The 26,150-nt window shown below is 40.3% G+C and overlaps 1 protein-coding gene across 1 annotated transcript in view; it reads left to right on the top strand.

Annotated features, from left to right (window-relative positions):
• Positions 1-26,150, top strand: part of ADAMTS6 (ADAM metallopeptidase with thrombospondin type 1 motif 6) — a 249,235-nt gene that overhangs the window by 8,764 nt on the left and 214,321 nt on the right. Inside the window, exons 3-6 of the mRNA XM_063454066.1 lie at positions 3,154-3,322; positions 5,100-5,314; positions 9,372-9,455; positions 14,205-14,350. Coding sequence (XP_063310136.1) covers positions 3,154-3,322; positions 5,100-5,314; positions 9,372-9,455; positions 14,205-14,350 — 614 coding nt within the window. The remainder of the gene's footprint in view (positions 1-3,153; positions 3,323-5,099; positions 5,315-9,371; positions 9,456-14,204; positions 14,351-26,150) is intronic.

Below are 26,150 nucleotides of genomic sequence, written 5' to 3'. Positions count from 1 at the left end.
ATATAAGAAAATCTGAGTTACACAGTTTGTGCAATAAACGACATTTAAACATTAGATCTCGTTACTGTAAATGTGTAGGGAGAATGTGTGGGGCACATGCAGGGAGGTGTGACTAGGGCTGCATAAACAAAGTGCTTAGATTGCTAAATGACAGAAAATTGAGCAGTGATAGTACAGGGTCATTCTCTGTACACCTAAACCACCCCTTTAACCCCTTAAGAACCAAACTTCTGGAATAAAAAGGACTCATGATATGTCACACATGTCATGTGTCCTTAAGAGGTTAAGCTAAATTTGTTTGGTGCTTAATGTACCCCTTTAAGTTGTATTCTTTGGTATTTCTTTGGCATTATTAAAGGTGTGATCAGTAATCAGTAACGACAAAAAAAAACAGCATCTCTGAAAATGTGTGTTTTCATAACTTTCCCAGAATGCTATGTGGAACATGCACTAATGACTATGACATTTTCAGATTCCCAACTCAAATTCCCTTAGTAATTTCCTGCTGTTTTTTTATGCTTACACTTGAGTTATTATCTCAATTAATGTTAACTGCGGATTGTCCAGTTTCACCCATTTCGGACTTCTCATCTTGGTATCAACTGGTTTTGTGTTGAAAATCTTCCTAACACAAGTACGTAGCAAAGCATGTTATTTACTTACTGTTGATAACATCTATCCTCCTACCACCAAGTGGTCTTTTAACCCCTTAAGGACCAAACTTCTGGAATAAAAGGGAATCATGACATGTCACACATGTCATGTGTCCTTAAGGGGTTAAGTAACTACGAAGGGATTTGTTTAGTGCACCTTTGTGGTAAACTGCCCTGTACTCTATAATTTGGGGTTCATCTGATACCTTTAGTCACAAAGACAAATCAGAGAGATATAAACTAGCCTTACAATGCAATCAGATCAACTTTACTGTTGACATAGCTGGCGATCTTTATTAAGTCCATGTAATTTGCAAACATAATTTATTTTGCAGAATATTGAACAAGTCAATGCCACTTCATCAGAATAACAGCTAGGCAGGTTGGACAATCCTTTATTATTAAGCAAGATCAAACAGGCCTAAACATTGTGTAAGAGCAAAGAAAACAATACTTACATTTTCTTTGCATATAAGTTTTGGAAACCAGTAGAAACAGGCCAGAATGTTGGTGATGTCCTTCACTTTCCCTAAAGAGACACTATAGGCACTAGAATCATTTCATCTCATTGATTTGGTTATGGGGCCTGGAGTTCCCCAACCCTGTCCCTCCATGTAGTGCTAAGCTATTTCCAAGCAGTTTACCACTAAATGCCCCTGGTCACCCACAGTCCGGCCTCTACTAAAGATATGGCTAAAACCGAGATAGCACACTTCCTTTTAGCCATTGCAATTCATGCCAGCAAAGGGCGCTGTGATAGGCTGAAAGCAGTCAAGTAACACTCTAAGCCAGGCATAGGCAACCTTCGGCACTCCAGATGTTTTAGACTACGCCTCCCATGATGCTTTGCCAGCATTACAGGTGTAAAAGCATTATGGGGGATGTAGTCCAAAACATCTGGAGTGCCGAAGGTTGCCTATCCCTGCGAGTCTAAGCCATTCATTGCTGCCAGTGCTCAGACATAGGATTCTTTATTACCAAAACAGCATAGGGAAGACGGGCTGATGTGAATTCTTTTAAGCAGTAAAACATTAAAAATAGTTTAACGCCAAAGGATGGATGGCGCCAGGGGACTCCAGGCACTATAACCACTTTATTGAGATGAAACAGTTACAGTGCTTACAATGTCCCTTGCATCAAAACTTTAATATTCCTCTTATTTTGTTTTGTTTTAACGTGTTTCTTTTCATGCATTTCGAGATCTTATGATCAGTTGACAGTTATGAAGGAAACCTTGCTCCCCAAGTGTCCCAAGTCTTGTGATTGGCGCTCTATATGTATGTGCCCTCTTCTTTTATTGTTCTCTCTAAATTAATATGAAAATAACGTAACAAATAAAATGTTTAAAGAAACACTGGCATCTTTTAGTATTGGCGATCAGGCATTTTAGTATTACTTCTGTATTATCAAGTGACCTATACTAATTTTGCTTTTTTGTTATGCTTTGAGACAATGGCAGGGGTAGAAAATGTCCCTAAGTCCCTTCCCTCCGCACACAATGTGCAGGTGTGTTGGCCACAGCCCAATGATAAGTGTAAATATTATTTTAGTACTACTAAAGACACCCATTTTAATGAAATGATCAGGGTGCAGTGACCTTTTAGTTTTAACCCTGCAATATAAAACATTGCCGTTTAGTATATACAGCAATGTTATGACTGCAGGGTTAACACACCACTAGTGGCTATCTTACTGACAGCCACTAGAGGTGCTCCCCTGTGAGAATCAAGTTAAACTCGATTATCAATCAAAAGCTACTCCTAGAGAGCATTTGATTGGTGCAGTATGTGGTGATTTGCAGCCTCCCAGTGCTACCCTATGGAAAAGAATTCGATTGGCTGAGATCATCAATCTTGATGATCTCAGCTAGGGCTGAGATCATCAATCTTGATGATCTCAGCTAGGAAGGTGGGATGTCCACAGCAAAACCATAGCCATGAGGGTTTAAAGTGAAGCTAAATTCACCTTTTAAAGAGATCACTTAATATCGAGTGATTTGTGGAAAATCAGAATAGGAGGCATACATAAAAAAATATAGATCAATGGAAAATCAGGTTGTCCTCATTCCCAGGATTGTAAACTGTATTTGATTTATAGTAAATTAATAATTTAGGAGGAAGAAGTTTAAGTCTAAAATGTTCAAAATCTTGCTAATTCATGTTGCTGCTGTTGATCAAAATGTAGGCAAAAGCCTTGAACCAAACCAAATGATGTCCATGAAGACCCACTGTTCGGAATTATAGTATATTTAGTATATTTAGTGATTCTGTGTTAACATGGGTTAATGATTTAGTGTTACATATGAAACAGAATAGCTTGTTTGTTCTTGTGTGGCAGGCTTTTATATTGAAGCTAAGCTGGGTAATTTATTTGCATTGTAATGTACAGTAATTTATCACTATCCGTGTTAACAATTCGCTGTACGTCACCTGTTTTAACACAAAGAGAAAGGTTTTGTACAATATTTCCTAAATCCTTTTTTTCTTCTCTCTAATTCAAGCATGGTGTAATCGCTACTGAAGATGAAGAGTATTTTATTGAGCCTTTAGACAACGTAACAGAAACCTCCAATCACTTTAGCTATGAGCGAGGTCACCCTCATGTTATTTATAGAAAATCTGCCATCCGTCACCAGCATTCAAGCAACCAGGCGCATTGTGGTGTGAAAGGTAAGCTAAGTATGGAGTTTGTGTTCAGTTCAATGCAAACAGAAAATATAATCATCTAGTTAAAAAAAATAAAAATAAAAAAAACAATGATCACAATGAGATGGTATTAGGTGCATGGCAGTCCTAGTCAAACTGGCGCCCTGTGCGGAAACTAACTTTGGCGCCTTACACACACATGGAAAAGCAAAATACACTTTTAAATTAGTCTATACTTGCTCAATATACAGTTTTGTTCATGCTGACTTTATCATAGGTCAGATTTATATGTTGTGTTTAAGTTGAAAGCTTTTAAAGAAATATAAACTTCAGTTTTCTCCATGGAATTTGTATGTAGATTAATATGTATTGTGTACATCTCTATATATATTAATATGTATTTATGGATAGACCTTTATGAACTAGAAATATCTTTAGGTTATATAAAATGCACAGTGTATATTTCAAGTCGATTATGCTATTTGTTTTTTATATTTTAGTTCACATTGATTTTTAAAGGATATACGGCAGCGATGTATATAATAAGAAAACAAACCCCTCAAAATACATCTAGATTTATCCCTTATGTGATAATCTCTGTAGAGCCCGATCCGCCTCATTGGCGTTGGAGAGGCTGAGATACTCAATTCTGATGATCTCAACCAAGGAAGCAGGGTGGGGGCAGAGACAAATTCTGCCCTGGCCAATCAGCATCTCCTCATAGAGATACATTAAATCAGTGCATCTCTCTGGGTAAGTTTCAATGTCTCCATGTAGTGTACTGACCCAGGAAGCACCTCTAGTGCCATATAAGTGTCTGCTACTGGAGGTGTCCATAGACAGCAATATAAACACTGCATTTTCTCTGAAAAGACAGTGTTTACATTAAAATACCTGCAGGGACAGACAGTAGACACCAGAACAACTAAATTAAGTTGTAGTTGGTCTGGTGACTATAGTGTCCCTTTAAGCAGATCAGAACACATTGTAGTGGTTATGTGGCCACTGCAGGCCTTTTTATGTACAGTTTCATCCTTGTTTACCTGTTTGATTCCTCTTCATTGGCTGCCAGGACCCTCAACCAATCAATGCTATTTTAATTTGGACTTTGGCAAACAAGGGTCTGAGCCATGGGCTCCTGGGGAACTCTTTAGTTTGTCTCAAACAACTCAAACATAACTTTGGTTGGAAAAGTCTATCATTATCAACTTATCACTTATCCCTCATGCTGCCATTAAATAAAAATATAGGCACACATTTTGCCCCCAAAATTGAAAAATAAATTTTTGATACCAAAATTACAAGTTAACTCTTCACAGAACGCTTTATCATTGTCAAAGTTTTGACATATTATCTCACATTAAAGGGCTAATAATATTCTAAATTATTATTATTGTGCTACACATTTCTCTGATTTGATTTAATAACAACCTATAAAATTGTCAAGCAATAAATTGAATTAGAGATTAATGTCTGCAATTCACATCCACCTTCAGTTTATCGGATGCTACATTTAGTTCCACTTGGTAAATACATTTACAACAAGAGACAGGGTAATATTTCTGTACTGTATCTTCTTTGCTGGTTGATTAAAAAAATAAAAAGCAGTCATAACATGCTTTTACTCTTCTAATATGTTGCTTGATCAGATTTCTGATGGGTGGATGTTATTGATTATCAAGTTGCTTAGATTATTTCCGAATCACATAATACCGCCACTCAGATTCAAAGTAATAAAGCTAGAATTGTCTTCTCATTATTCCTTGTTGATCATAACCTTGCATTCACTTTTGCTTTCAAGATGTCACTGGAAACAGCAAGCCCTGGTGGTTGAACCACACATCCTTTAACCCAACTCCTCCTTCAGATAATGATACAGAGAATGGTCCCCGACGGCAGAGAAGATCAATCAGCATTGAGCGATTTGTGGAGACCTTGGTTGTAGCCGATAAAATGATGGTGGGATACCATGGGCGTCGAGACATTGAACACTACATACTGAGTGTAATGAATATTGTAAGTTTGATGCCTTCATCTTTGGCATTGTGTCATATGAGATTTCTATTCTCTTTTTCCTTAAGTGAACCCATCTATTTATTTGCACTTTTAGAAGTAGAGTGTTATATATTTTTTATTGTTACATACGTTCAAAGTTTTTATAAAATGTATCAAGTATTTTCTATTGTTTTGAGGTTACTGTTCTGACATAATCAGGTTTTGTCTTAGTGATTAAACTTCTGCATGGTAAGAAAGTTCAGTTAGGCCACATTATTTTCCTTGAAATGTAAATTTTGTTTGGGTGTCTGGTTTGGTTTGGCCAAATCATATCCATGGAAAAAATATTCAAAAACATTCAGACAAACAAAAAAGAGATTGAACATCAGCCAAGGGGTGTACTGCAAAATAGATACATAGAAATACAACCATATGGTTCATAGATTAAGTGAGAAAAAGTAAGCAAAAAAAGAGGAGGGGCAGTAAAATATCTATATTCATATGTTATGTATATTTATGAAATATATAGTATATAAATATAGATAATTTTTTCCTCCTTTTTTCCCCTTTGGTTCACAGATCACATGAGAAAATGTAACCTATTGAGGGAAAAAAAGGGGGAGGAGTACAAAAATCTATATTTATATATTATATGGTGAATCAAAAAGCACTCCGCAGGAGTCCAATGGACTCCTATGGAGTGTTCTTTGATTTACCATATAGTTTTTTTGTGCTTAGCACCCAGGTATTATTATATTTGTTTATTTGATGTTACGGTGAGTGCTAGATATTGGACTTGTATATTTATATACTATATATTTAGGGCAGGCCTGACAGGAAATGGGTGTGTCCATCCAGATTACATATATGAATACACTACATTATTTCCTTTTCCATATTGTTTTGAGGACCCAGAGGAGTCCTTATCTACAGTACCTATAGTTCAAGGGTAAATGTTTAGATTCCCATCTATTACCCACTAAGTGTGTGTCTTATTCACCAGTGGGTGCATCTGTACTCTGTATATTTGGTTATATATGAATACACACCAGGCTGCCTGTCAGTCATCTTAGCGAGACCACCAAGTGCTTGGCCTGCAGTGTGCACTCTTTTGGGAATCTAGTGGCCTAAACACAGCACAAAAAGTTCTAATGATTGTTGGGGACAGTTCCCTGGTGTCCCCAAAAGTGGAACACCAGGGAACTAAGTCAGGACGGCGGGACATTACCCAAAAGTCGAGACAGTCCCGCCAAAATCTGGACAGTTGGAGGCATGTACTTGTCATGCTTAATATGATGTCTTGTTAAAAATTCATAAAATCAAATCTATGTATTCTTCTAGCTGTATTGCATTCAAATGTGGAGATAATTTATTTAGTAATTTATAAAATGTGACTGTTCTGGGCTTCACTGCTATGGGCATGCTGCCGCACTATGTTAAATGCCAGCACCCAACTACTGTGTTGTAGGCATTGTGCTTTTTTTAGGGCATTATTTGGGTAATAACTAGTTTCCTCAGCCACAAAAATATATACAAAGTATATCAGGCGTGTAGTTTGACTGCTATAACAAAACCTACTGTTATTAGCCAAAATCTATCAAAAGCTTTAAGATTTGATGTAAGCCCAGTTATTTGGCATTACATGCCCATAAGCTTTTTTCTTCTCGCACAGTGTTTTGTCTACATGTCATTTTTTTGGCCCAAATCTCTTCTATCTCAGCGCTTTCATGTGTTTCTGAACTTGACAGATGTTTAAAAACTATTTGTGTGTTTAATCTTGCGATGAGACTTGAATGTTAAAATAAAACTCAAGACTCTTCTTTTTTAGAGCATCTTTATAATATTCAGCTAATAGTATTTACAAGGCTCCCATAGAAAACTTTAAATTACATTTTGTTAAATAATTTTTCGTCAGCAGTAGAGAAGCATTTTGCATTCGTTCTTCTCACTCCCTGCTACATTTTAGAGAAGTTCAAACTCATTTATTGGTCTTATGATTGCAAAGATAAGTAGCTTGTATTAGACAAAAAAATTAATCAAACTGCGAAGGAACATTACTCTGAGGAAGTATGGGCACATTTAAACACTTTAGACAGGGCTATTCACTGCGGGAAATTGTTTGGAATTCTACGTTAATTCAAAGTGAAATTCAAATTTATGCTAAAATAGCTGAACTGGGAATTTTTCTTTTTCAAATACATTGGTCTAATATTGAAATTTCACTTTGTATTTCAGATAAATCATATTTTGCAACATAATATGTTTAAAGGGACACTGTAAGCACCAAAAACCTTTAGCTTAATGAAGCAGTTTTAGTGTGTAGATCATACTCCTGCAGTCTCATTGCTTAATTCTCTGTCATTTAGGAGTACAATGGACACTCCAATGCAGCTCAATGATAAGTATTTGCAAGGCTCTGGGCAATTATCTGCCTCTCGAGTTTAGGTCCAATGAGCTAAACAACCAGGAAGTAAAGGGACCGTTTGTCTGATTTACAGCCAGTGAGGTGTACGAAGAGTAATTTATAGAAGTGCCAATTTCGATTGAAATATGGACTTTTTAGGAAAATGAAAAAATGAGGACACACTCTCCTCACTGCTATAGGGTGTTAGGTGTTGGGGAGTTCTTGTAAAGCACTTTTGATTCTGTTTATGCAGCCCTAGCCACATGGTCCCTGTCTTTTACTAACATAGACTCTATGATTTTTTTTTTCAATCAGATCATAGAGCACAGTGTGTTTACTTTAGATGTTCTCCTGCTTTGTTTAACTATGATCACACACACACACACACACACACAAGGCCCCTGTAGGCTCTAGTTGGCTATTAAAAGAGCAGGAGATAATACATTCTGAATGCAACACAATGTGTAATAAATGAAGTTGCAAAATTAGATCTCTTGGACTTGGAGAGCATTGAGGAAGCCCTACTAAATACCTGCCAACTGCCTCACTCCTGCAGTACTTTGCCAGCAGATATCCCAACACAACTTCTGGTATTTTAATCTGGAGAAGCATAATTTGAGATTTCAGCCTTCCTCCTTCCCCCTCCCCCCGTATGCTAAGGGGGGGGGCAATAGGACCCCTGCCCACTCTTGCCAACACTCCCACTCTTGCCAGCCTACACTTGTCAGACATCTTGTACATCTTATAGAACTATGTTTGATCTGCTTGATGCTTGATATATACTATATTGTTAGACATTTGGGTTTATTCTGTAAATATTTAATTGTACTGATTTGAAAACTGAATTGCAAAATGTAGGCAAAATAGTCATACTGTGACAATATAGTTTCCAAATCAACATTGTATGCCTACGTTTTGCAGTTCTGATCTTCTAGTTCTCTTCCAGTCCCAGACTCATGTTTGCCAGATTCAAACACTTTTTTTATTGAATTTGATGAATGTGTGTGATTATATATAGCATTTGCATTTTATTTTACTGGAGCTTGTGCTCTTGCTTGTTAATTCAAGATACAACTTAGCAATTAAAGTCACTAGATAACAGTGATAACAAAGCAATTTCCTGATGACTATCAGAAAAGTTAAAATTCTCAAAGGAAACCACAGGAGCTGCATTCCTTTAAAAAGAATGTGATTGTGATAAAAACTACAAAGTGTGACACTATATCATTATCAGTGTAATAAAAGCTTCAGTTCAACATTTGCTTATCTGATGTTTTGTTTTTGATGCTGTTCAGTAAAGGGCTAAATTGGATCTCATATCAAAAGCATTAGAACTCGTTAAACCCCGAGCATCCTAAGCGCTATGATGCCATAACAATAAAACAAAAAATTCAGAACAATGTCTCCCAGGCATTAGAAGTATTGGTATATAAACTTTCCTTTAAGATAAACTCACCCATCACATTAGAGCGTTGTTAGACTTATAGTGAGCATTCCTTTAGCCAGATCTTAATAATTTAACATATTAACTTGCAGTTTTTGTAACAATTATATGATATGTTTCATTAGTTTGAAGAGAAAAAAATAAAAAAAAGTAAATTAATTTATGTGGAATGCGTTGGCTGGTTGTTTCATTGTCTGACTTTGTGTCTTTTCTTCTTTTCTGGAGGTCAGGTTGCCAAACTTTACCGTGATTCCAGCCTAGGAAACGTTGTGAATATCATAGTGACTCGATTAATTGTGCTCACGGAAGATCAGGTAAGGACACGTTCTTCATATCTTAGCCTGAAAGTTAGGATTGTCTATTAGCTTTATTATTTTATATTGCACCTACAAATTCAGCAGCTCTAGGCAGTGGGCACAATGAGCACTGGGAATGATAAGCCAAATTTGACATAGGCATCCAAAATACTGATTTTTAGAGCTCTGCCAACATATATATCAGACATCAATAGCGTGGTTTATGTTCAAGTATTATTAACCTTCTCTAAAGAATGCAAGTACACGCAATACAGTACATGTACTGTTCCAAATTAGTATCAGTTATAGGTAAATTATAACTAAAAGAATACTTACGGTATGTTTTAATTGTCCAGAAAGTGGGACTTGTACTAATAAAGTGCAAAAGTGAATGCTAAGAAGACATTCAATAAGCAATTAGTGAGTTTTTTTATTTATTTAATTTTTACTTTTATTTTATAATGCTGTCTTAGCAGGTTGGCTGATCTTGGTTTAAAAATTCGCTGCAATGTGTTCTTGTAATATATTTTGTCCTAGTGCTATTTACTGTACATATTGTGTTTATAACGGTAATGCAGTTTTTTTCACTTTATTCATTTTTGTTTGTGAAAATTCAAGTATAAAAATATGTGAATTATTGTATTTTTTTTTTTTTTTTTACATACTGTTCATTTTTTCAATTGTGGTCGCAGGAAGAAAGCGGATTATCTGGAAGCAACTTCCATCTTGAATTTAGTGTTATTACAATGTTAATAATTTACATTGAGTACATTCCTGTTTATAAACTCTTATTATTATAAGCGCAATCAGCTTTAGAATTTTTTCTCACCATAAAACATTCTGGGTGAAATCAGGGGAGGGCTGGCAGCCTTAGGCCTGGGGGGCAAAACCAGTCAAGTGGCCCATTGCGCCACCCCCCCATGTGACATCACAATGCCCCACCCATATGATCTGCCATATGAACTAACGCCAGTGCTGCACACAGTGTGTGTTTACATTAAAAAGCCTGCAGGGACCAGCTATAGACACCAGAACCACTTCATTAAGCTATAGTGTCCCTTTAATGTGAGGTAAATTATAGATTAGTGTCACTAATAATATACTAGATTGCCTACTTACAATTGGATGAGGATGATGATGGGCTGCAGTTTGGCTCCACTGGTCTGGTGTAGAACAGGACCTCTGGAGGCTGTTTGCAACTGTGGTCACAAAATTCAACGTTCTGGGAGAATTGGAAGCAGCTCCATTTTTTGGGGGCCTCTTACACAGCTCAAGGTCTGGGCTCCAGTGCCTGACGGTGAGTATGCCCATAAGGCCCACTCATAAGTCCACTTATATGTTCCACCCACCCATGAGCTCGCTCACAGGGAGTGGAGTGTGTAGGGGATGTGTTATGTGTTATCTAATATGTGTGCTTATGGTATGTAGTGTATAGGGATACCAGTTTGTGCAGGTGATGCAGTGTGTTTGTGTGTAGTGGAACAGTGTGTATTTGTGTATAAGGGATGTATTATGTGTTTCTGGTTGTGTGTGAGGGATGCATTGTGTGAATCTGTGTTTGTATGCATAAGGGATGCAAGGTGTGTGTCTGTATGTGTGTGCATTGAGTGTAAGAGATGCATTGTGTTTCTGTGTGTATGTAAGAAAAACAGTGTGTGTGTTTGCATGTGTGTGTAAGGGTTTGCAGTGTATGTTTCTGTGTATGTGTGCAAATGATGCATTGTCTTTGTGTGTAAGGGTTGCATTGTGTGTGTGTGTGTAATGGATGCATTGTGTGTTTCTCTGTGTGTAAGGGAAGCCTGTTCTGTTTCTGTGTATGTATAGGGATGCATTGTGTGTTTCTGTGTATGTATAGGGATGCATTGTGTGTTTCTGTGTATGTATAGGGATGCATTGTGTGTTTCTGTGTATGTATAGGGATGCATTGTGTGTGTGTGTGTGTGCGCGTAGTGTTAAAGAGCTCCCTGTCTTGCCCCCTGTCCTATAGAGCTGTCCCTTCTGTCCCTTAGAGCTCTCCCCTGCCCCTTAGTGGTCTCTCCTCTCCCCCACCCTCCCCTAGCGGTCTCTTCTCACACTCACCCACCCTCCCTGTGCTCTTCTCATCCCCCCTCCACCCTCCCTGTGTTCTTCTCACTCCTCCCTCTGTGTGTTCTCACCCCCCCCCTGTGTTCTTCTTACCATCCCTCCTCCCTGTGTTCTTCTTACTCCCCCCCTTGTTCTTCTTACCCCCTTCTTCTTATTACTCCCTTCTTCTTCTTACCCCCCTTCTTCTTCTTACCCCCCTTCTTCTTTTTACTCCCCCCTCTTCTTCTTACTCCCCCTTCTTCTTCTTACCCCCTCTTCTAATTACTCCCCACTCTTGTTCTTACTCCCCCCTTCTTCTTCTTACCCCCCTCTTTTTCTTATCTCCCCTTCTTCTTACTCCCCCCTCTTATTATCCCCCCTCCCCTCTTCTTACTCCCTCTCTTCCCTCTTCTTACTCCCTCTCTTCCCTCTTCTTACTCCCCCCGCCCCTCTTACTCCCCCCTCCCCTCTTCTTACTCCCCCTCCCCTCTTCTTACTCCCCCCCCTCTTCTTACTACCCCCTTCTTCTTACTCTCCCCCCCTCCTTCCCCTCCCCTCTTCTTACTCTCCCCCCCTCCTTCCCCTCCCCTCTTCTTACTCTCCCCCCCTCCCTCCCCTCTTCTTACTCTCCCCCCTCCCTCCCCTCTTCTTACTCTCCCCCCTCCCTCCCCTCTTCTTACTCTCCCCCCTCCCTCCCCTCTTCATACTCTCCCCCCCTCCCCTCTTCTTACTCTCCCCCCCTCCCCTCTTCTTACTCTCCCCCCCCTCCCCTCTTCTTACTCTCCCCCCCTCCCTCCCCTCTTCTTACTCTCCCCCCTCCCTCCCCTCTTCTTACTCTCCCCCCCTCCCTCCCCTCTTCTTACTCTCCCCCCCTCCCTCCCCTCTTCTTACTCTCCCCCCCTCCCTCCCCTCTTCTTACTCTCCCCCCCCTCCCTCCCCTCTTCTTACTCTCCCCCCTCCCCTCTTCTTACTCTCCCCCCCTCCCTCCCTCCCCTCTTCATACTCTCCCCCCCCTCTTCTTACTCTCTCTCCCCCCCCTCCCTCCCCTCTTCTTACTCTCCCCCCCTCCCCTCTTTTTACTCTCTCCCCCCCTCCCCTCTTTTTACTCTCTCCCCCCCCCCCTTCTTCTTACCCCCTCCCCTGTAGGTGGCCGAGCTGCACTCCGGTCCGCGGTCCCGGCCGGAGTGATAGGAAGGTGCTCAGTGTGCACCTTCCTGTCAGTCCGGCCGGGTACAGGAAACAGAAACTCCTGTTCCGCGCGGAACAGGAGTTTCTGTTTCCTGTACCCGGCCGGACTGACAGGAAGTGCACACTCAGTGTGCACCTTCCCATCACTCCGGCCGGGACCGCGGACCGGAGTGCAGCTCGGCCACCTACAGGGGAGGGGAGGGAGGGAAAAGCTGCTGCAGCCGTCTGAGCGCTCTTTACAGAGCGCTCGGCGGCTGCAGCATTTAAAGGGCCGGCCCGCCGCGGCCGGTCCTAAAAGAATTTCGGGCGGCCTGGGGGGCAATTGCCTCCCTGCCCCCCGGCCCAGCCCGCCCCTGGGTGAAATATATTTCTGTGTATTATTAGTCCTTTATTTCATAAATCACCTGCTGCATTCACCGGAACATGCATATATTACAAGGTAGCACAAAGGAATAGTTGATAAAACAAACAAAATACAGTGCACTCACTTTCTCTTTAAAACTTAAAACCCCATAACGTATTTAAAACACTCAAATTGCCCTATCCTCTTGGGGCTCTCAGACATTAAACGTTCAAATAGAGCCCGCAAAAAGGTACTGCAAAGCATCCCAGCACCAAAGTAGCTTCTGTCAAATAATTACTGTTTAGCCCTAGACCAAGGATAGGCAACCTTTGGCACTCCAAATGTTGTGCACTACATCCCCCATAATGCTCTTACACCCATAATGCTGGCAAAGCATCATGGGAGGTGTAGTCTAAAACATCTGGAGTGCCGAAGGTTGCCTATGCCTGCCCTAGACACATAAAAAAGCCATATTATTTTCTTTTTAGGAAAGTTAACACCTGATTTGCAAAATATGGGCCAAAACAGCTAAAAAATGGATAATGTCTTAAACCGCTATGTTGATTTGAATTCTGCAACTCAGTTGTCAGTTTGCCCCTACTCACTGTTTAGTGAATAAACCCCAACATAAACGGTTGCTTTGATGCCATCAGACCATCAGAGATTTGTATGTTCTACTGCATCGCACACACCACTTGCTTTTAAAGTGTTCCTCTGCAACGCTGGTCTTTAATAAAATGAATGCATTGCTTGTTTTGACTAACGCTGTCCCGGAAGCAAGTGAGGTACATAGACATTATTCATTTGGATGGAATGGTACAGGTCACTGCTGCTTTTTGTGCTATTTACATAATGTCGGAGACCTGTAGTGGCAACTTTGTAGGATTCTGGATGTTTAAAAAAAAAAAAATATATATATATATACTTTGCTGATGGTGTGAAATTGTTATATTGACATAATCACTATTACATTTGGAACACAATATACGTCTGTTCAGTAATATGTTGGCTGAACTCTGGGTCAGATTTTATAGAGATAAATATTGGCAAGAAGAGATTATTCCTCGAAACCACTGCTTCTAATTATAGTCCCATTTTAGTTTTCAAAAAGGCTTAACAACTGACCCTAGTAATTTGTTTGGAACATTTCTGGTATGTGTGTTGTTTTGCAGCCAAACTTGGAGATAAACCACCACGCTGACAAGTCCCTCGACAGCTTCTGTAAGTGGCAGAAATCCATTCTTTCCCACCAGAGTGACGGGAACACCATTCCAGAAAATGGCATCGCTCACCATGACAACGCCGTACTCTTTACCAGGTATGGAGAGATCTTGCAATTTTCTTTTCTTTATTGATTGTAAACAGCTCATGTCATCGAAGGGTTAAATGAGTGTCCGCACAGGAAATCATGTTTAACTCATACATTGCTATTTACCAAAGTGATAATATTTGCCAGGTATTCAACATGAATTCGAAATGAATTTTAAATTTTAGACTAAAATAGCTGAACTTGAACCTTAAACTTGAAATTCACTTTAAATTCCTGACATTTTTCACTTTAGTGAATAATTCAAATCGTTTATCTCTGAACGAATGCCAACCGTAATGCGCAGTAGATGTGAGCAGAAGTGTCTCAAGTCTCACAATCAACCATTGCCTTTAAACACAGAAACCGCAATCAAGCAGATCTTGGTACTATACATTAAGTTGGATGGAGCTCCTTCTAGAGACGTTGGCATTGTAGATTTTGACGAATTTGGCTTTGTTTGAGAATTTGCTTCATGTATTGTTTTTGTTGATTGAGTAGATATGAGGTCACGCTTCAGTCACTAAACGTCTGTGCACATGTTCCCGAAATACAAAAGGGTTATAGGGTTATCGCTGTTTGTACAGACACTAAAAGGTTACATTGTTACATTGCAACACATAGAATGTCTCTCAGAGTTTAGCACTTTGCCCCAGAATCCAACCTGTTTTAAATCTCCCCCTGATTTTAATATTGACCATGAACATGCATAAGTTAGTGTTAAATTTGGATGGCAACGGTAATTTTCCATTTAGAAAATTAGTTTAAAGTGAGGTGTTTTATTTATTGTTTTAACATATTTTTGATTAAGAGCAGCAAAACGGGAAAAGTGAAATGACCTCAGCTATAATGAATTGTGGTTACAGCCAGTTCAGGGATATTTGACTATTGTTTGAAGCAATGAATCTGCTAATGAACACACAGCCTTTTTGTAATCACAATGATTATTAGGCTTTGCTCACCATATCTCATAATGGGAGCTATAAGTGGTTTGTACTTACATCTCCAATAATGAGAACAATAATAATCCTACTTGTTTTTTTCCAAGTAAGATATAATTTATGTGTACATGCCTTAACAAAATAGGATACAGCAGGACTTATCTTGACTTTGAGTTAATGTATATATCCATTCTGCTGTTTATTTCTATTGCCTTCAAACAATGAAGTCATATATCTCGCTGTTAGCAAGAGAAGACCTGTTGGACAGAGGAACAAAATGAAATCATGGCAGTTTCACTTTTACTTGCATAATGTTCATTATTTTTATATAAACGGCTTTGTGTTACTTGAAGAAAGAACTGCTCTTGTGTCTCAGTGCTGACTGTTTCTATTGCAGTACAGGGAAGAGATGTGACTTCTATAATCCATGCTTGCCAGTAATATGAATTTGAATTTATTTCCCAGCCAAGTCAAGTTGTGCACCAAATAAATATGAATAAGGATACAAATATTGCTATATTACATTGTTAAAACATTGAAAAGGGAACAGTACGTTTGGAAAACAAATAGCTGCTAAGTTAGTTTAGGTATTTAGATTGATTAAAAAAATCATTTGAAGCCAAACTTAGCTAGTTCCAAAACAGACTCCTCACTGCACTCGTATCCTCCCACTGTGAGGTCATCAAGCCTGATGGCTTTTCTCCAATCAAATTCATTTCACTGGGGAACATTGCATCCATACTGCACATGCACAGTTATCACCATGATAGGGCAATCCAGTGTTTGTCATAGAGAAACAGTGGACACACACCCAGCTTCTGCTTCAGCTTACTTTGCATGCTGACACTACATGTTAAATAGATTGTTATTAAATCTATTCTAGTTGAGGCTCCTTCTCCTAGTGTGCCTGCCAGCTATTGTAGAATGCCACACTGATCATCTGGAGTTTGGCAATGGCAAGAGACATATAGGTTTAGAGGCTTAAAATGAAGTAATGTCAAGTGGATCAATTACAATATATGAGGGACCTGTTCAAGATGTGTAGGGGTGTTTATTGTTACTTTTGCTAGTGACTTCTCAAGCAAGTTAAAAGCTGAACTTGTCATCCACACTTTTTGTGACAGAAAGAGCAAAAGGAGAAATGTATCACAAATATAGTCCACTACATCTAAAATGTCAGACAGAAAGCTTTATATCTGAAATTAAGCATTTTAATCATTTTAACTTGCTAACTATAGTGGTTAACCTCACTATACTCTCATATTAAAGAAGACTTTTACTATGTGTTAAAAAATGTGCTTCCAGGACATCTTCAGTATTGGTTTTGGTGTATATAGCCCATCTCTGATGTTGTGGCCACTCGTGGCTGCCCTTGGTGCTGCAGAGGCCATGTTAACCCAAGGCCAGGGTCCCTGTTTAGGAGGTACAGTCCATATTTTGGGCCTGAATAAAGCTGTCCCTTTTTTCTATCCTAATAGCCCTCTTTTGCAGGTTCTTAGAATTCTTGGTGTCCCTGAGTGTATACAAGAAATCCACAGTAAATATACTCACAGTAATGTGTCTTTAAACTACAATAAATGTTTTTGGAAATCAGTCTGTGGAAATACGATACTTTCTTATTGTTCTAAATTAATATTAACATTAATACATAAGTCATAAAGTCACCTAAGATTTGACAGAGCAGCCACCATCCATTCACTCCTCTAAAATAAGAGTCCCTCTTTGTCCATTTGAAATTTTAGGAGGTATGCTTTTGTCCTAAGGGGCAAGTATAAACAGAAATGTCTTTTTTTGCACAGATCTCAGTGTGGATGGTCATAATCATGTGCAGCATACAGTATATGAGCTTAGTAGATGGAGGCAGCTGGAATTGTGGGGTGTGATATCATATATCTTCGCAGTCTCCGTCAGTTTCAGTATAACATGTGGACTGTGCGAGAGCATTTCTTTTCAAAGATCTGTGCAAGCCTAAGGGATACACACTCTATTTCCCACAATTCCATTGCCACCACGGGTAACCTGCATGTGTTATGAGTATTACGAACACTGTCTATTCTCACTCTGCAGATATTTTTCAACATCTTTTAGGACACCGTATGTACATATCATAGTGGGGCAGTCTTGACAAATATGGCAGTCTTCTGGGAAATATCCCAGTGACCAGTCCAGGCTTGGAGAACATTAAGATAGCTAGCCACCAACCTATGCACAAACCCACAGTTCTGTGCTAGCAAAGGTCCTACACAAATATATACAGGCATTTCAAAAGAATAGCACTATCCTATATAGTAAATATATAGTAAATATATAGTAAATATGGATCCATTCATTCTAAACAAAAATTGTAACAAAGTAAGTCATATATTTACACAGTGTTTACAATTTAACCCCTAAATTGGTTAATAACTTATTAGCCAGTAGGGGATACATTGTAAATGCTGTGTAGTATAATTTACTCGTATTTACTTTTATATGAATCTTAATTACATTGAAAGAAAAAAAAATATATAAAAAAAATACATATACTACTTAGCCTCTTAATTCCTATGGGAGCAGTAAGGTGTACTTCGTTTTTCACACATGGCTTCTCAATTTTGACTTTATTTTTGTTATATAAATAATGGCACGGTGTAATATGGCATGTGTTGTTTTTCATCTAATTTTAAGACATGCTAAGGAACTGTTGTTGTTATGTCCTGATATGTAAAGCCATAGAATGTAAAGAGGGTGTATCTTCTATTTCCCATGACTGTGTGTGTATATATGTATATTCACTAGCTAGAATAGTTGTATTCTTTTGAACTTTCTGTGAGTGGTTTGAAGGTTATGCCTTGCTTTTTATTTTTTTATTTTTTTATTTTTTTTAAACAATCTTTATTTTGCAGTTTATGTGTCAGAACAACATTATCAGTATCGGAAGATTAATTTGCGATATTACAGTTCAAGTGATGTTATATGGTACATAGAAAACATTAGACAGTATAAACAGAGGTAACAGTAATGATAGTACCGACAGTGTTTTCAACTTAGAATATAATGCGATGTCAAGCGGAGCCAATGGATAACTAGGTGTAGATGACAGGATAACAAAATTACATACTGAGATGCTAGGCTTCATTGCAAAGCATCAGCGATGGGGCTTGTGTAACCTGTGACCAAGACACCTTTGGGTATGTAGACAACGTCTGTGGGTGAACGTCCTGAGGTTATCAGGCCGGGCCTATGATGCCCTGCTTTTTTAATACGCAGACAAATGGTGTGAGACTACAACCCACAAACCATGTTTACTAGTGGTTCGGCAGCAATTGCCCTCCTTGCTAGTCTCCCCAAACAAAAAACGGAGCATTATGCAAAATATACTCTACTCTACTCTAAAGACCTGTAGTGCCACGGTTAGCATTTTCCTGCATAAGCAGGCATTCTTTCCCTCATCTTTTTGTCATTATAGTTCCTGGCAATGAGCAGTGTGCACGCAGGCACACAATATTGTTATTATTTATTATCAGAAAATGTTGTTGTGCTCTTTGGTATTTGGAAATGTTGAGGGGTATGGAGATCAGATGGAAAGCAGATACAGACTATTCAAGTCTCTCTATACAGAACAGATTTTAAGTGGATTAGCTTACATTCCAGGATTCTAAAGTAGAACATATTATGGGCCAGATATTCTCCCATTGATTGCATCACCTACGCTATCATGGCTCTCAGCTCACACTGTCCTGTGTCACATCACCATTTAAAGCTCTTATAGGCATCCATCCTACTGCTCCATATGAATTCAGGATATTTAGTGGTAATTTAGATCCTGTGAACAATACAAATATTATCTAAATGCATGTTTTCACTGCTCATCACTCTTTTACTGGATGGCACAGAATAAGATTCGCTTATTCGGTTGGAACAAAAACCACATTAGAATCTGATTTGCCTTTTGCAAATTGTTTTGTAATTCAGTTCTCTTAAATGAATTTCACTGATCTCAACCAAATTCGATTCTTAGTGAATAATCCTGTTAGTGTTAAGAATGGAGGGATGTCTTAGGGCTAAGGGTTTTGTTTAGTAGTCATATCAGTAGAGTTGAAGGCCTTGATGTTAAGTATGGGTTAGGATAACAATTATGGTTATGAGATATCTGCTGTAATCTGGCTAAGAGTGATGAGTGTTATAGTCCGCATCTTCTTTAAAGTGAGTGCCCTCTAGGCCCTTTAACTGTTAGATACGCAAACTTTAGCCACTTATGCCTCTGTAATAACCCAGGACTACACAGCGGGTGTACTCTGTTGCATTACAGTGCTTGGTATTATAAAAATGCCCCCAAATTGGGGGGCTAACCAGCGAGCTAAGCGGATGCATGCCGCATGAGCTCCCGCTACTTTGAGCTATTACCTCGTTTTTTTTCTGCTCCACGCATGAGGTTAAGATATACCGGACTGCCAGAAACTCCAGCACGCCATGGGTAAACACTCCCGAAAATCTCGGGGGCCCAGTAAAGGGCAGACCAGGGATATAGGCCTGCTGCTCACTCAGCCAACCAGGCCCAAGGTGGCGGACCTCCGTGCAACATTTGGCATGCAACACTGAGAGAAGTGACATCCCAACTGCAGCATCCATCTCCTACAAATGGGGATACCAGAGGGCTCTCATAGCTGAAAAGGAAGGCCGGAGATTCAGGCTGACGACCCTATCGAAAGCAGATACCTTCAAGCACTCCCTGGGACTAATGGCTAATACTAACAACCCGGTCAGGCCCCCTCACCAATGGGATGTGGTGAATGACGAGGTCTTTACCCCATTGGGCTCCTCAGCTCCGTGCTGATTTTACATTGGTGAAGAGTAATACTAATTTTACCTTGGCCTAACCCATACTCTGTTTGACTTACCAGAGTCATATGCATATGTTTGCTGATGCTTTATAATTATTCTTTTAACTGTTAGTTTATTGACTCAAACGCTACCAAACAGTCCACAGAGGCACCAGCCGGTAACTAATTTACAAGGCGCTCCAAGCTGGTCCCTTGGTACACCCCTCCTCCCCTCCCCCTCATGATCTGGGGTTACAGAGCCTCTAACCATCTGAACTAAATCACTTGCCACGAGTATGCAACTCATGCAAGAGAACCTTCCCATATGTCCCAGGTAGACTGCCCAATAAGATCCATCACCGATACCAACCCATGTAGCGATTTGCGACAGTGGACCATCTTACCTGACCCTTACACATGGTTTATGGCTTCTATCCATTTTGGTTTTAGCTCAAATGTCTGTATGCAGTCTACCTGTACAGGCTTTAACGGGCCCCATGGGAGCCGTCTATTGAGGCGACGTAAGCCACTTTCTCTTTCACCCTCTACTTAAAATGAGCATGATACCTCACATAGCAACTCCCACAGTCCATCTAGGCCACAATGTAACGCCATTGATATACCATTTTCTTGTTGCTATGTGGACTAGAAATTCTCTAGCAAGTGTATCGCTAGAATGCTCTGTGCAGCTCGATGCCCTACAAATCTGCTTGTTCATATATATATTATAAAATGTGCTTGTTTTATCCTGCCTACAACGTTAAAGCTTTATGTGTTGGATTGCCTTTCATATGCTGTTGGGGCATGACACGACTGTTTGTCTATCTGTGCACTTCAAAAATAAAGAATTAAAAAAAAAAGAAAAAAAATGCCCCCAAAATACACAGTGTTATGGATTTATATTTTCATGGGACAATTTTGGTTTCTGTGGCTGTAATGTATATTTGAGATGTCATATACCATATTCTGAAAATACTAGGCTTTGAAAAGGTATTGCACTACTTTTTTATAGTCTAAACACTTTTTTTTTTCATTTCTTTTAATATTTTCATACTACGTTAGACAGCATGCATGCATGGCTGTGTGTATTCACATCATATAATATGTGTGAGTGCAGTAAGTTGCTTTCCTCTTTGCCTCCCGCAGTGTCATGGAGGAGGCCTAGCTGCCTCAGCCGATGTCCAATCCAATGCTCATAATAGACCGCTGAGCATGCATCCAAGTTTACCCACAGGAAGCATTGGATCCGTGTTTTCTTATGGGGGGTTCTATGCCACGTGGCAGAACTTTAATTGGTCAGTGTAGCAGAAGCGCCTCTCATACTGACAGCCACTCGAGGTGGACTTAACCCTACAATGTAAACATTGCAGTTTAAAAAAACATTGCAGGGTCAAAAGGACTGGGCCACTGTACCACATCACTTCATTGAGATGAAGTGATCTAGGTGACTATATTATCCCTTTAAAGATGTAAGGAATACAGCACAACTTTGTGTCAAGAGAGACAAAGGAACAACCAAGAGGCTAAAGATAACCTATACCAGTTAGAGAAATCTGCAGCTAAGATAAGAGAAACATCAGTTCTTGTTAATTCACAAAGCTCTGTACATGGATAGAAAGAGGATTTTCATATCAAATCCTGCGTGGAGTTTCCCGATAGGCATGATAGAGATACAGCGAACATGCAGAAAAAGATTCTCCGGTCTAATGAGACCAACATTTTACTCCCAAAAGGATAATGGCTGTAACAAAGATTGGCTTAAAGTAGCCCTGCCATGTTTGGTTTTCTTTTGGTTTTCATTTCTATGATTATAATCTCCCTTAGAGACACTTTATTTATATTTATTATGTTTTCTTCCTTGTATCTCAATACCCGGCCATTTTGTTCTCCTCTCCCTATGATAACTGCTGTTTTCCCTTCTGTGGGATTGATTTTACTGATGGATTGTGGGTGGATTTGATTGGCAGCTGAAAAAGAACCTTGGATTAAGCTTTGCCCATTGTCAGGTTTTGTCAACTTGGCTGCTATACATAAGAAGAAGTAGTGCCTACTTTTCTTTATGTATTTTATAAATACTTAAGCAGTCAGGAAACATTTAAAAAGAGATTCAGGCAAAGTAAGCTATATAGTGCTAGATTAGATAAACCTTAATTTTTATGACAGACCCGCTTTCACAATAGGAGCCTAAATATGTCTAAATATGTTAGAATGACCCAGTCAGAGCCTGAAACTAAATGTGAGAACCCATGGAAAGACATTAAAATTGCTGTTTATTAAAAGTTCCCATTCAACCTGACACATCTTGAGAAATTGTACTGAGAAAAATGTCACAAATTGCAGGATCCAGATGTGTAAAGGTGCCAGAGACATACCCCAAAAGATCTGCAGCTGTAATTACAGCTAATGGTGGTTCTACCAAACATTGACTCAGGGAGCAAATACTTAGTCAAACAACACATTTATGAAGTAGAATTGACTATGGCACAGGTTGGGATAAAGATTTTCAATTCCTTCATCTCTTAAAAATGAATGCCAATCAATCCAACTAACCACGATTCAGGATATTTATGGCAGCATTCCAAGAAAAAAACATAGCTGTTCTAAAGGCATATAATGACCCCACTCTTTATGCCAGGGGTACGCAACTTTCGGCACTCCAGATGTTGTGGACTACATCTCCCCTGATGCTGTAAGAGCATTATGGGAGATGAAGTCCACAACATCTGAAGTGCAGAAAGTTGCCTACCCAGCTTTATGCCAATATTATAAAAATATTACAAAGTGTTCCAATTATATCGTCCACCTTCTTATATATCTAGATGTGTATCTATTATTTATTTAGTGCTTCTTATACACTGCGTGCAGAATTATTAGGCAAATGAGTATTTTGACCACATCATCCTCTTTATGCATGTTGTCTTACTCCAAGCTGTATAGGCTCGAAAGCCTACTACCAATTAAGCATATTAGGTGATGTGCATCTCTGTAATTAGAAGGGGTGTGGTCTAATGACATCAACACCCTATATCAGGTGTGCATAATTATTAGGCAACCTCCTTTCCTTTGGCAAAATGGGTCAAAAGAAGAACTTGACAGGCTCAGAAAAGTTAAAAATAGTGAGATATCTTGCAGAGGGATGCAGCACTCTTAAAATTGCAAAGCTTCTGAAGCGTGATCATCGAACAATCAAGCGTTTCATTCAAAATAGTCAACAGGGTCGCAAGAAGCGTGTGGAGAAACCAAGGCGCAAAATAACTGCCCATGAACTGAGAAAAGTCAAGCGTGCAGCTGCCAAGATGCCACTTGCCACCAGTTTGGCCATATTTCAGAGCTGCAACATCACTGGAGTGCCCGAAAGCACAAGGTGTGCAATACTCAGAGACATGGCCAAGGTAAGAAAGGCTGAAAGACGACCACCACTGAACAAGACACACAAGCTGAAACGTCAAGACTGGGCCAAGAAATATCTCAAGACTGATTTTTCTAAGGTTTTATGGACTGATGAAATGAGAGTGAGTCTTGATGGGCCAGATGGATGGATTTGTAAAGGGCAGAGAGCTCAAGTCCGACTCAGGCGCCAGCAAGGTGGAGGTGGAGTACTGGTTTGGGCTGGTATCATCAAAGATGAGCTTGTGGGGCCTTTTCGGGTTGAGGATGGAGTCAAGCTCAACTCCCAGTTTCTGGAAGACACCTTCTTCAAGCAGTGGTACAGGAAGAAGTCTGCATCCTTCAAGAAAAACATGATTTTCATGCAGGACAATGCTCCATCACACGCGTCCAAGTACTCCACAGCGTGGCTGGCAAGAAAGGGTATAAAAGAAGAAAATCTAATGACATGGCCTCCTTGTTCACCTGATCTGAACCCCATTGAGAACCTGTGGTCCATCATCAAATGTGAGATTTACAAGGAGGGAAAACAGTACACCTCTCTGAACAGTGTCTGGGAGGCTGTGGTTGCTGCTGCACGCAATGTTGATGGTGAACAGATCAAAACACTGACAGAATCCATGGATGGCAGGCTTTTGAGTGTCCTTGCAAAGAAAGGTGGCTATATTGGTCACTGATTTGTTTTTGTTATGTTTTTGAATGTCAGAAATGTATATTTGTGAATGTTAAGATGTTATATTGGTTTCACTGGTAAAAATAAATAATTGAAATGGGTATATATTTGTTTTTTGTTAAGTTGCCTAATAATTATGCACAGTAATAGTCACCTGCACACACAGATATCCCCCTAAAATAGCTATAACTAAAAACAAACTAAAAACTACTTCCAAAAATATTCAGCTTTGATATTAATGAGTTTTTTGGGTTCATTGAGAACATGGTTGTTGTTCAATAATAAATTTAATCCTCAAAAATACAACTTGCCTAATAATTCTGCACTCCCTGTATAGCAGCCTTATCCGGAGTGTTTTACATTTATCAGTGATTATACATCAGTTTTATATGTTAATCAATACTTTAGTTTAAATTATACTAGGTGAATATTAGCAAGTGGGAATGGTATGTGTCATGGTCACAGGTCCACTGGCAGGGAGCCATGGTCTAATGATCTGCCAGTGGCGTACACACAACCCATGGGGCCCCGGTGCGAAAACTGATCCGTGGCCCCCCCCGCGCGCGCGCTTACGCTGCGCGGGCAGGGGCCGCAACACATGGCAGCGGGCACCGGGTCGCAGGGCTGCGACCTGTGTGACCGCGGTATGTACGCCAGTGCATGCATAAACACATACACTTTAAGGACCACTACAGACACCCAGATCACATCAGCTCAATGAAGTGGTCTGGGTGCCAGGTCTCTAGTTTTAACCCTGCAGCTGAAAACATAGCCGTTTCAGAGAAACGGCTATGTTTCACTGAGGGTTAATCCAGCCTCAAGTGGCTGTCTCATTGACAGCCGCTAGAGGATTTTCTGCGATTCTCACTGTGAAAATCACAGTGAGAAGACGCTGAACGTCCATAGGAAAGCATTGAATAATGCTTTCCTATGGGCGGTTTGAATGCGCGCGTGGCTCTTGCCACGCATGCGTATTCGGAGCTGAGAGGCGGAGAGATTCCCAGCGCCAAGGGAGTCCGGCGCTGGAGAAAGGTAAGTGCTTAAGACACACACACACAGAATCTCATGAACAGACGCACACATTTACTGACAGACACACACTCAGTGACAGACATACATACACACTCACTAACAGATGCACACAAACATACTCAGTAACAGACACACACACTAACACACACACTCTAACACACACACACACTCACACACACACACTCTAAGACTAACACACACACACGCTAACACACACTCACACACACTAACATACACTCACACTCACACACTAACATACACTCACACACACTGACACACTCACTAACACACACTCACACTCTAACACACACTCACACACTAACATACACTCACAAACACACTAACATACACTCACACACACTAACATACACATACACTCACAAACACACACTAACATACACTCACAAACACACACTAACATACACTCACACTCTAACACACACTCACTAACACTAACACTCACAAACATTTTTTTTTAAATCCCCCCAGCCTCCTTACCTGTGGGAGAGCTGAGGGGATTGCCTGGGGTCCAGTGGTGCTGCTGGGCTCCTGGGGGGCCGGTCACCCGGTGGGCAGGCAGGCTGGCGGGCGCGCGAGGGAGCACTGTCTCCTGAGTGCTTCCTCTTCAGCTCCCTCGCGCGCCGCGTACTGATGCCGGAGCCGGAAGATGACGTCATCTTCCGGCTCCGGTATCAGTGCGGTGCGCGAGGGAGCTGAAGAGGAAGCACCCAGGAGACAGTGCTCCCTCGCGCGCCCGCAGTACCGGCCAGCCGGATGACAGCAGGGCCAGCCTCGGGGGGCCCGGAGGTGGCCGGCTCCTGGGGCCCCCAGGAGAAGAGGCTGGCCCAGTGACATACATACCGGGTCGCAGGGCGGCCGGGCCCCCTGGTGGGCCGGGCCCGGTCGCAGCCGCGACCCCTGCGACCCCGGTATGTACGCCACTGTGATCTGCTGATGTTGAGCTGCATTGGAGTCAT

The sequence above is a fragment of the Pelobates fuscus genome, chromosome 5 (genome assembly GCF_036172605.1).
Source record: "Pelobates fuscus isolate aPelFus1 chromosome 5, aPelFus1.pri, whole genome shotgun sequence".
Lineage (NCBI taxonomy): Eukaryota > Metazoa > Chordata > Amphibia > Anura > Pelobatidae > Pelobates > Pelobates fuscus.
The sequence above is the reverse complement of the archived record's forward strand: the minus strand, read 5'-3'. Positions and strand labels throughout refer to the sequence as shown.